Source organism: Gymnodraco acuticeps, unplaced genomic scaffold (genome assembly GCF_902827175.1).
Source record: "Gymnodraco acuticeps unplaced genomic scaffold, fGymAcu1.1, whole genome shotgun sequence".
Lineage (NCBI taxonomy): Eukaryota > Metazoa > Chordata > Actinopteri > Perciformes > Bathydraconidae > Gymnodraco > Gymnodraco acuticeps.
In genome coordinates, this window is record NW_022990295.1 from 6,052,152 (window position 1) to 6,064,752 (window position 12,601).

General features: G+C 43.9%; 1 protein-coding gene across 5 annotated transcripts; it reads left to right on the plus strand.

Annotated features, from left to right (window-relative positions):
* The first annotated feature begins 4,288 nt into the window (after positions 1 to 4,288).
* ngb (neuroglobin) lies at positions 4,289 to 7,853 on the plus strand. 5 transcript variants are annotated; one of them, XM_034222017.1, is made up of 5 exons: positions 4,289 to 4,534; positions 4,652 to 4,885; positions 5,318 to 5,426; positions 5,524 to 5,643; positions 5,748 to 7,853. In XM_034222017.1, exons 2-5 carry the CDS (start codon positions 4,788 to 4,790, stop codon positions 5,898 to 5,900), a joined length of 480 nt encoding a protein of 159 aa, XP_034077908.1. In that variant the 5' UTR covers positions 4,289 to 4,534; positions 4,652 to 4,787; the 3' UTR covers positions 5,901 to 7,853. The 5 variants fall into 5 exon arrangements, with proteins under 5 accessions (XP_034077908.1, XP_034077909.1, XP_034077910.1 ...); XM_034222018.1 differs by having other exon boundaries at positions 4,393 to 4,534; positions 4,730 to 4,885; XM_034222019.1 differs by having other exon boundaries at positions 4,422 to 4,534; positions 4,754 to 4,885.
* Positions 7,854 to 12,601: the final 4,748 nt, after the last annotated feature.

The following is a 12,601-nucleotide window of genomic DNA, read 5'->3' on the forward strand; positions in this document are numbered from 1 at the left end:
CGAGTCCTGTCGGCGTACCGGCCGACTCCAGCACCTCGTCTCCTGTTGGCTCTCCAGCCGACGCCAGCTCCCCGAGTCCTGTCAGCATACCGGCCGACTCCAGCCCCCCGTGTTCTGTTGGCGAACCAACTCTCTCAAGTCTCCTCTCCAGTTCCCTCTCCAGTTACCTCTCGAGTCCCCGTTCAAGACACTTCTCAAGTCCCCTCTCGAGTTCCCTCTCGAGTCTCTTCTCAAGTTCCTTCTCGAGTCTCCTCTCCTGGGCCTTCTCAGGTCTCCTCTCGAGCTACCTCTCGAGTCATCTCTCAAGTTTCCTCTCCAGTTCCCTCTCAAGTCTCCTCTCGAGTTCCCTCTCGAGTCACCCCTCCAGTTCCCTCTCGAGTCCACTCTCAAGTCTTCTCTCCAGTTCCCTCTCAAGTTCCCTCTCGAGTTCCCTTTCAAGTCTCCTCTCGAGTTACCTCTCGAGTCCCCTCTCGAGTCCCTGTTCAAGACACTTCTCAAGTTCCCTCTCGAGTCTCATCTCAAGTTCTCTCTCGAGTCCCCTCTCAAATCACCTCTCGAGTTACCTCTCAAGTTCCCTCTCAAGCCCTCTCTCGAGTTCCCACTCAAGTCCCTACTCAAGTACCGTTGGAGGTTCCGCTGGGGGTCATGCCAACCCTATGTCCTGTCCCGTTGGAGGTCCCGCCGACTACTCTCCTGCCGGGGGTCCTGCCAACCCTGTGTCCTGTCCCGTTGGAGGCCCCGCCGACTACTCTCCTGCCGGGGGTCCTGCCAACCCTATGTCCTGTCCCGTTGGAGGTTCCGCTGGGGGTCCTGCCAGCTCCTTGTCCTGTCTCGTTGGAGGTCCCGCCGTCTACTCTCCTGCCGGGGGTCCTGCCAATCCTATGTCCTGTGCTGTTGGAGGCCCCGCCGACTACTCTCCTGCCGGGGGTCCTGCCAACCCTATGTCCTGTGCCGTTGGAGGCCCCGCCGACTACTCTCCTGCCGGGGGTCCTGCCAACCCTGTGTCCTGTCCCGTTGGAGGCCCCGCCGACTACTCTTCTGCCGGGGGTCCTGCCAACCCCATGTCCTGTGCCGTTGGAGGTCCTGCCGACTACTCTCATGCCGGGGGTCCTGCCAACCCCATGTCCTGTTTCGTTGGAGGCCTCGACATCACATGTCTCGCCGGGGGTCCTGCCAACTCCTTGTCCTCTTCCGTGGGGAGTCTTGCCGATACCTGTTCCACCGGCTCTGGTTACTGTCCGGTCAACACCGGCTCCTGCCCGGTCCCCTGAGAGCTGTGGTCTTCGCCCCTCCTCGAACTCTGCCTTGCCCCCGGGCCGTCCGCCCGAGTTCCCCACCTTGGACTCTGCCTTGCCCCCGGGCCGTCCGCCCGACTTCCCCACCTTGGACTCTGCCTTGCCCCCGGGTCGTCCGCCCGAGTCCCCCTTCTCGGCTTCTGCCTTGCCCCCGGGCCATCCGTCCGAGATCCCTTCCGGGTCCTCCGCTGTGCCCCTGGGCTGTCAGCCCAAGACCCGTCCTCCAGACCCCCTCCACCCACCCTGGCGGCCTAGTACTGTCACGATCTGTCTTTATGGTGTCTTGTCTAGATCTGTTTTTGGTTTTCTGTCTGCGTTGTGTCTTGTCTAGATCTGTCTTTGGTTTTCTGTCTGCGTTGTGTTTTGTCTTGTTTAGATCTGTCTGTGGTTCCCTGTCGTTAGTTTCCCTGGTGTGTCTGATTACCCGATTGTGTTCACCTGTGGCCCCTGTGTTTTCTCCTCTCTCCTCACCTGTGTCTTGTTTGTGTGATTAGTCTTGTGTGTATTTAAGTTCTGGTTTTTCTGTCTGTCTTTGTCGGTTCGTCTTGTGTCATGACTAGTTTGTCGGTAAGTGTTCTGTTTTGTCTTTGTTTATATCCTAGCCTTGAAATAAAGGAGTTTTTCAGTTTATATCTGCATTTGGGTCCTGCTTCCAACACACACCGTAACACTATCGGCACCGATAGTTTAGGATGTGCAACTGCAAATTATGAAATGACATAACATCTGGATTTTACAATCATGACTGTTAGGGATTACAGCTGGAAGAGTAGTTTAAAAGAACTGTGTATGTTTATAAGAAATTAGTATTATATATGCTTTAAGTATACTTTGTCTGTATGATCTCCATTATATGTTAAGCAGATACACAAAATTGAGATTAAAAAGCATTTTATTTTCTGACAAATTATGCTACGAATATGAACACTGTAATTGAGAGGATGATGAGCACTTGGTCACCAGAATAAACTGATCAAAACAAAATGGGGACACCAGTTGATACCACTTTGTCTGTGAAACTAAATTGTGTTTAAATAAAGATTCTTCTGATAGCCATACACAAAAGATTATACTTTTTCCATGAGAAATGTAATCTCTTTGGCTCCAAGTATTTTAGTTTTTTTTTTTAAAACAATGGAATAAATGTGTGCCTTTAAATTCTGAGATGGTTGGGGTAAAGTTCCCAGTTGTTTCTCCAGCCACAGTGCAGCTAAACAAACAGCGCTGACTGTGCTGACTGCCTTCACAAAGACCAGTTCAGTGCTCCGCTCCCAGCCCATAGACCCACATCAAATACATTTGCACACTGCCCTCCACTGCAGCTTGTGCTTAGACAGCAGACTTCCAGGAATTTTTAGGAATAATTTTTACTGACAAACCACATGGGAATGTCTGCAAAATGTATACTGTATAATTATAATTAAAACGTAGTCATGGAGACCAGTACATACCATATGGTTAGTTTCTGTAGGCCACTAATATCTAATTTGTCCCAAGGCAACACTATCAAAGACTTAGATTGATATTTAATTTAAATATATGATATACAATTACATGTTGTGCCAGACTCCTCTCTAATTGAAACCACAAGATTACTTTTGTATAATAAAAGATAATTAAAGCATTAAAGCCAAAATGTTGCCACATAGTAATTCTGGATGTAATAAATAATCCCTTCAGATCTCAAACATCACATGACGAAGCTTCAAGGGCTCCATCCTGTCAGGTTGTCATGGGAACACAGTTTACCCCCACCCCCCCCCCCACTCTGCCTGGTAGTCCCTCAGGAGAGCGCTGCGCACCTCTGATTCCCCCGGAGCTCAGCTAAAAACAAAACCAATCCCTCCCAACCTGTTAGATAATATCCAAGAGAGACGCCTGTGACATCTATTTAAACAAACTGCGGTTCCTCCAATGTGTGTGGAAGCTCAGAGAAGCAACAAACACATCTCATTTAGATTAATGAGAGGCTGCACGCTTGGCCACCAAATGGTACGATCACACTGTTAGAGGAGTGGCTCTACTACAATATAATTTCTTCTAGGTGGTGTGTTCAGGTCTTTTATTATTCCAGCCGCTTCAAGATATAAAAATTCCCACACATTTTATTCTGTAAATGCAGGGGTTGCCCATGTAGGCATTTTAAGAGAAGACACACCCTAGATCAGATTATATAGGCCTCAAGTGGACTTCACTGTCACAATGCCAGACACTTTCTGATCCTCATATTACTTTTCTGCTTTATTACCCTCCCATGTGCTGCCTGCCAACATTTCAGATCCTGACACTCCCCCCTGCCCTTCAGTGACCCCGTGTTCCTGCTGTTCCCATCATCTGCACACCTGTTTCCTCCTCTTCATCAGCCTAGTTTGAATACCGGATAGGGCTGCACAATATGAGGAAAATGACATGTTGAATATCGCGATAATGATGATACCTCCGATAAATAAGCAGTTATTAAAGTGTATTGCTTGTTGAATAAAAAAAAATGAATGGAAAACATTTCCAACATTCATACTTACTGTATCACCAATGAAAAATGTAACTAAACCCAAAAAAGATTACAGTTACATTTAAAATACACTTTCTTTCAAATAAAAAAATCAGTGTGCAATTTCGTATTCTTTAACGGTGTGTGTATTGCGCAAGTTGACATTGCGATGATAAAATAGAATAAATTGTTCTCAAAGTCGTGCTTTTGGATTCAAACCTCTTTAAACCTGCCTTAAAACAGACTGAATGAAAAGCTTCTGTTGTATTTTCTCATTATTCTGCTGTTTATCTTCTTGTTTAATTGCATTCCCTTCATTTGAAAGGAACAGTGCAAAGACTCCTTATAAATTGCAGAGTTGTCCTCATGTATAGTCTCTGTACACTTCAGTCCTCAGTTCACCTGCAGGAGGAGCTGTGGCTCATTGCAGCCTCTCTGGAGCAGAAGAGAGAGATCCCTCTTTTTCTCCTTCAGTGGCATGAATAATATCCCCAGTGCTGGAGAGAGAGAATATCAAGAGGCAAACGGGAAGGGGAGAGAGATAGCAGCCAGTGTAACAGATAAGAGCGTGGCAGAACTTGTCTCCCTGACTGCACCGTGGGGCTGGGGAAAGAGAGAGCAAGTGCACCAGAGTGTCAGGCAAGGCTGCTGTCTGCACACACAAACACACTCACACACACTCAAGCATAGAGACCCCTCAGCCCGGGTGCACCAGAAGAAGTTCAGAGAGAAGACTGACTTCAAGAAGGTACAGTATGTGTGTGCATCTCTAGCCGAGGAATCCTGTCTCCAACAGTTGTGTCCCCCTCTGTGGAACTGACATACCAGCTTTGTGAAACTCATGATGCTTCACTTTGTTTTCCAGGTGGGTTGGCGGAGGTTTCGTCTCTGGATTACCTCAAATGTTATGGCTTTCCTCAAACTGAGTCTTCTTGTCCTGTAGAAGAGTTGTGTTTCTCCCCTCCAGAAGAACTTGCCTCGTGTTTTGATTCAGAGGGAGGATGGAGAAGCTGTCAGAGAAAGACAAGGAGCTGATACGAGGCAGCTGGGAGAGCCTGGGCAAGAACAAAGTTCCTCATGGTGTCGTCATGTTTTCCAGGTAATCTTTTAGACACATCAGCAGCATTCATTTGGAATTAAGCAGTAAAGTGACTTGTAAGTGAAGAAACCTTAATTTTCCTGTGCAGTCATCCTTATTTCATTAGCATTCATTCTAATAACACAAGTATCCTGCTGTTTTCTGTGTTGTTACTTAATAGCTGTTAAAAATATGTGTCTATGTAACACAGTTGTGGAGAGACATTGAAGCTGCACACTTTCAGCATGCACGGACCGGAAGCTTGACTTGTTGCTTGGCGACAGACTGCAATAATCCACAATTTACTTTGAGACAGCTGCCGCTAAAACACAGACTATCCGGAGAGAACTGTAGATGTATGATTTATAGATGGATTGTGTGTTTGCGTGGACGTTTTGCATCCCATGCCGTGTGCATACACCTGCAGAATAGTGTGGTATTTGTCTGTGGCAGACTGTTTGAGCTGGACCCTGAGCTCCTCACTCTTTTCCACTACACTACAAACTGTGGCTCCACACAAGACTGCCTCTCCAGCCCGGAGTTTCTGGAACATGTTACCAAGGTGAGCTCCGTTCACCGCAGTCACCACTACGAGTATACAGTTTGTACTACGGTTTAAAGCACTTTCTCTGTGTGTGTATTTGCATGTGTCTGTGCAGGTGATGCTTGTGATCGATGCAGCCGTCAGCCATCTGGACGACCTTCCTTCCTTGGAGGACTTTCTGCTCAACCTTGGGAGGAAGCACCAGGCAGTGGGAGTCAACACACAGTCATTTGCCGTAGGAACAACATTTAATATCGCAACTTTAGTAAAAAAGCAATTTCACATGTCAGTGAGCTGTGAAAAAATAGTTAGTTTTTCCCAATTGTGTTTCTTTTTCAGGAGGTGGGTGAGTCCCTTCTCTACATGCTGCAGTGCAGTCTGGGCCAGGCCTACACGGCACCGCTGCGTCAAGCCTGGCTCAACTTGTACAGCATTGTGGTAGCAGCCATGAGCCAGGGATGGGCCAAGAACGGGGAGGACAAGGCCGACTGAGGCGCACAGCGGGGGGCTGCTGAGCAGTTGCCGTCAAATCACTCAACATGGTTGCCATGGAAAAAGGTTGTGTAACTTGCAACATTGTGGCTTTGGCTGCTGTACATTGGCTCTGCGTGAGGTTGCATACTGTAGCGAATGTATGGTGTGGTTACAATTGGAATCAACCAAGCGCAGGGTTTATTTTCTTTGCTGTGGATGTTTAGCTATCAGACAATGCTGCTGTACAGCTGCGAGGAGTTTGGCTCTTCTAAGTCTGGACCTGTAATCAGAGCGCCTCGAACTGAGAAACAGCAACAAGGATAACTGTTGAGTCTCTTTGTATATAATGGCTTTGATATATCTACTCAAATAACAGTGGCTGTAGTGGTCTTTGTGGTGTATCTTAAAAGAGTTGCACAATTGTGAAACACTAGACATTATTTTTAGGCATCACACACTACTAAAACTGTGATGGTCACAGCACGGCAGCTCTATCTAACTGGAACACAGAGATACTTTACAAAACATGCTCAAAGTTTTGGGACAAAGCAATGTGATTTTTAATAAGCATATCCTATCACCTTAATCATAATCACTGCTGTGTTTTCTATTGATATTATACATCTTTACACCTACTTTTGTGTGTGACTTTGTTATGTAATATTTATCGATTAAAGATGATATTCAATAGATACTGACAAGAACTGTTATACCCTCTGATAGCTCTCTTCTGAGATCTACGACTGTTAAGGCACCCACACGGTGTGTGAGGCTCTCCTCGGTAGAGGTTGTGATCATTTCAATAGGCTTCAGCTGACTGTTAATCTCTAAATTATAGACTGTTATGTTTACTCTTTACTTTGGGAGTAAAATAATTATAACATCTTTGTTCCTTGGCTTTTTCCAGTCATTGTTAGTATAAAGTAGTTTACTTGTATTGTAGGCGCTTATTTCAGTAATGCTTATTAACTGTGTTGTTGTGGCTACAGAGTATCACCTCCGCTTTAGAGGTGAGGATATGAAAAGTACTTCTACATGGAAGTAAATATTTATTTTGGATGATGAAACAAAGACAAACTTTATTGAAGATTATTATTTTTCCTTATTACCACATTACAAATAATATCGTGATACTAAATGCTGACAGAGTGTAATATGTGTGTGTTATTATTATCATCGCTGCCATAACACTGTATGTATCATCCTCAGCTGTTATTGACATTCATGGTCATAATGCCAAGTAACTTAGCAACAGTGCGCCAAGTATTAGATAATAACACCATACAACTGTAAATCCAAGCTGCTGATATGTGGTTATTATCGCTTTAGTCTGAGTTTACATCTATAAAGTTTATTTTTATATTCTGAAATCTACGTGTTGTTAAAGAGCATAGATTTTTCTTCAAATGTGATATACAGTATATCCTCACAAATATAATACATAGTGTGGATTTCCAGTTAATGAACCCAAAATGGCACATGTTCTGCTTTTAATTGGGTTTCATTTAGTGAAAATATAGATGTTATCACCTTGAAAATGTGCAATCAAAGCAGAGTTAACTATTGAAATATGTTATCCCTGCCTAGTCTGTTCACTCTGTAATTTCTAGCCCACATGTGTAATGTTATTTAACTGACTGTGTATGTGATGTATTTGTGCAGGTTGTTCTCCATGTTTCTGTTTTACCTGACACTAGGTCTTGTTTAGCAGGCAACTGATAACTGGCATGTTAACATCCAGCTCTGTACATAATGGTTGTGTCCTTGTCTACCTCATCATTATCAGCTGCTATTGAACAGCGATGACTTCACCTAGTTATCCTTCAACCAAAAACGCACAGTAGTATTTGAGTTAATGCAAGCACGCACTCTTTGTAAACTGGGTTCTATCTTACACTTTAAAGAATAAAACATGTTGTGTGCTTACTTGGGACTTAATAAAGTGATCTTTGTGGATATTTTACTGCTAAACAAGCTCAGTGTGTGTTTCTCTCGCACTCAGGTTGTTTGTCACAGACTGATGATGCTTACAACATAATGGTCAGCGTTTGAAATCAATCACACCATGCCTGATTTGCTTCCCACTGACAGCCCATCCCCTAGTGTTACATAAGATCCAAGCGCCGAATGGCTCATCGCCCTTGGCTACTGAGACGAGGGCAACTTCAGGCACATCAGCCCACTTACTCATGCAACTGCACAATGTCACTGCAAGATTGTTTACGGATTTTCACAAAATCGTAAAGAATTTAACAAATGAGACATTTCGTTTTTGCAATGTGGACTGCTTTTTCTCCTCCAAAAACAAATCAAATCCTTATAGATATGTGCGTGTGTTCCTGCTAGTTTCCGTGTGTCCTATAGGTGAACTGTACCGCAGTAATGAGAGAAGTGAAGAAGGGAGGGATGTTGTCATGAGTTATCCGAATACACGGGGCTCATTTATCCCATATATACAATTTGCGTGTATCATTGTTAAAGTCACATCCATGAGCTGGCTGTCTGTTCTGCTGTGGCTGACATGGCCTTAATCTGTCTCTGCTCTCCCAGCATACCTCACTTTCCCAGAGAGTCTGCTGTATGTATCGGCTCCATGCTGCATGTCTCTCTTCAGCCTGAGCCACAGTTGTCTAGTCACTGGGCTTCATAGAGACTGACCCCAACCTCTCAGGTCACCAACCAATGGTTGGATTACAACGAAATTCAAGCTATTAATTAAATTACAACAAGTGTTTGGTAATTCATAATTACGCCACTATAGCTCTACAGTCTTACCTTATAGTGCACAAGGATTTGCTCTGAAGCCATGTCGTGGTCTTGAGAGGTGTCGGCGAGAAAAGACAAACACACATTATTTTTAGAAAGTCTGCAATGTGTTTTGGAATGAAGGGGTATTGAATGTTGTCATGGCAACTGTTAAGTGATGGTCCAGAGTCGTGTGTGTGTGTGCACATTTGTTTTGGAGGAAGGAGAAAGGAAGCGGAGCATTACTCAATCCCTCACTCATCCTAGATCACACAGTGGACAGTGACTGTGCGTAAGGGCTGAGGCTTATGAGGTTTTGATCGGATCACTGCTGGGGTCTGCAACAAAGCCAGCCAAACATCTACCACAACAGTGAGAATACGCTGTCTGCTACTTCCAACTTGAAGAACAACCAGTAAAACGATAAGGCTCGGTTTATTTATATATATTTCAGATTGTCAATATAAGACAGAAATTATGCCCATGTCTCAATACTCTCTGAATATCCTATCCTCTGGTTTCTCAAACCCATTGGTTCATACTGAAAATGTTAACTGCATAGCTCAGTTAACAAGAGATCTGTCATTTAACAGTTCACCTGGGGATCGTAGTTTTTAACAAACGTTTATTATTTCTTGGTGTCTTTCAAAGTTTAAAGGAGGGCTTTCACCCACGTTTTTCAGTCATCCCTCCCATGTGAGACTAAGGCAACATATATAATTTAATCTATGCAGTCATCAACACAGGCTGCACAATGGCATGCGTTTAAAAATGCTATACATACACGCTCAAGCGCAGTTCTTTAAGTTTATTTTCTTCCTTTCTATGCATGTAACTACACTGATTGATCAACACTCAATACTGTGCCTGAACGCATCGTGTGTAGTGTAGACACAGATGGAGGACGGAAACTGCTTTTCCACCAACTAACATGATTTTTTTTAATACAGGCTCATTACACATTGTTTGAAAAGGTATTTGTGGCATGCATGTGGAGTTCACTTGAAATAAACTATGCCTGCGGTCATGGTAATGAAGCAACATGTCAACCAATGTAACAATGAGTCATTGATGTGTCATTTTCAGGCAAAAACGAAGCTCTATAGCACGGAGGAATAACCAATATCCGCCTTTAGCTTCCCACACAATCTTATCCTAAAGGCACAGAGGTTCAGTTCCATCAATTATTGAAGTCTACTCATTTTTGATTTACTTTGAAAGCTTGTAGTCCAAAAATATGACTATGATATGTAGCAAGTGAGCTACGCAGCAGCCATGTGCTGCATCTCCCGGTGTTTTGCATTATAAAACTGTTCTTAACACTTTCTGCCTGGATATAATGAAGAAGGCATTTTTTACCTGAGACATTTTGATCTCCTTCCAAGTTTACAAAAACACACTCATTACAAGGTTCAGATTGAAAGGTTAAAAAATATTGTAGTAAAACACTGTTTCAAATGTCAAGGGTAAACTTTACACCTAAGACAAAACATGAACAACAAGTATTACCGGGCTCAACATAAATGAAAATGTGATACTTAAAACTGAGCCAAAATCCATCTGCTGACAGAGATTGTGAGATGGGATCAAATATCTTGAATGGTTGTAATACTGGTTGTCAACTCTTATACATTTGTTGAAAGACTATGGTGAGCGATCCTCTAGGGAAGATAAAAAGTTCTAAATTGCGATGAGGCCTACTTTAAATGAAAATATTATGCAAATACTAAACAACAGCAACTTATTAAGCAACATTTGCACGCTGAAACAAACCCATATGGGAGTAACAATATATTTGCTGCAGGAGGCACAGATTTGTTATTCTAAGCATCTGGGCAGGAGAGGGGCGAGCGACGGGCCCTGCACCCGGAGGAATTCTCCTTTCACTGAGAAGCATGCTCTCAGCAGTTGCCACGGGTGACAGGGGAAATGTCAGGGACTTTTCTTTCTTCTTGTGTTACTCTTAGCAACGGAGAAGCAATATAACGGCAGTCATGTTATGGTGTTTCCTTACAAACCCTTTTACTGCAGAAAAAATGACATCCATGTTTTTTTTTCTGAAGAAAACGTAGCCTACTAGTACACCACTTTGCTGGAACAGCATCCACCGTTGGCACTGTGGTGCTTCCATTTTCCAATGTGGTTTGGATAAAAGCAGATGCTCAAACAATTAATTGCCCCATCCAGACTCAGATGTGGTTTCAAGGACCAATGAGGCCTGCTGTGCAGAGGCCTGTCCCCAGGCTAGTTTGTATGCAGACACACTGCTTCAAACACTAAGCTAACATGCACCTGCATTCATTAGCCACCTCTCCCACACTTTGTTAAAGGAAGAAATCTTGTCTGTGATTTTCTGTGGGGAGACAGTTGGATCAAGGAAATGGGATTGTTGATGTATCGTTTATTTTATGCATAGAGTACCATAAGAAGACTGATACCACACTCTCATGTTTGTATGGTAAATATTTCAGCTGCAACCAACAACAGATTAGCCTAGTTTAGCACCAGGAAACAGAGGTAAACAACTAGCATGGCTTTGGCTCTACATGTAACAAACGACAGAGATATATTGTGTCAATAAGCAAACATTAGAGATACTGTTTTAATTGACCTTATTAACAACAAACTAACCTTATTTACCCTTTGACAGTCTGTGTAGCTTCCAGTCCGTGTGCTAAACTAAGCTAACTAGCTGCAGAGAGTAGACCTAGCTATCCGTATTTAACATAGCCTACAAATACATGAATGGTTTCCAAACAATCTCTTCATCTTTTTTGCGAGAAAGCAAATAAGCTAATTTAATGAAAACAAAACTATTCCTTTTAAAGTTCTAACATACACTGAACAAAAATATAAATGCAACACTTTTGTTTTTGCTCCCATTTTTCATGAGATGAACTCAAAGATCTAAAACATTTTCTATATACACAAAATAACCATTTCTCTCAAATATTGTTCACAAATCTGAAAAAATCTGTGATAGTGAGCACTTCTCCTTTGCCGAGATAATCCATCCCACCTCACAGGTGTGGCATATAAAGATGCTGATTAGACAGCATGATTATTGCACAGGTGTGCCTTAGGCTGGCCACAATCAAAGGCCACTCTAAAATGTTCAGTTTTATCACACAGCACAATGCCACAGATGTCGCAAGTTCTCATTCATAACACTCCGTTCGATGTCTCACTATGGATGCGCCTCATCGTGGAGCAAACAGAAGCATCAATCTCATTACGCCAATCCTGATTGGCTGGTGATCTTGACGTCAGCGTCAGGGAATTCACCCCCTATAAGTAGCTTGCGCCACGACGCATGCATCATTCAAACACCTCTTCTCGCTTCAGAGCACATCTCTATAGTAGCCGGACAAGCTTAACGGTCCACAGACTGAACCCAAATATAACCATTTCGGTCGACGGGCGCTCGCCGGCTACTCCTTCTGCTTCGCAAGAAGACGGTAATACTAACGCCAGTTAGTATTAAAATCGACCTCGCCGTTTCTTTCCCCGGAAAATAAGTTAAGGTTTTGATTTTTCTCAAGCTAGCTACGCACCTGTTGCTAGCTAGCTTCCCCTTACTACCGACACCACGGTAGCGAGGACGCTTTTCTTTTTCTCTCTCACGGAGGAGAAAAGGATTAGAAGTATATTGACACACCAGTCAATATTCTTTGAGAACAAAGGACCCACACCGTCCCTTTTTCTACGGATTAAGGACGGGTTGGTAACACTTTTTCTCTCAACGACGTACCTGTTACGAGCGGGTCCTCTCCATGCCAGAGGCGAACAAGATGGACGCCTCTCCCCCTCACACCAGAGGAGTCAGGGACTCGGAGGCTCGGTCATGCGGCTGCGGGTTGAAGATAGCAGGCACAGACTCACACCAGGTCTGCTCGTCCTGCCTCGGGCTGGAACACGCCCAGGAGGCTATCGACAACCCCGGCTCGTGCGGGCATTGTGCCCTTTTCACCCGA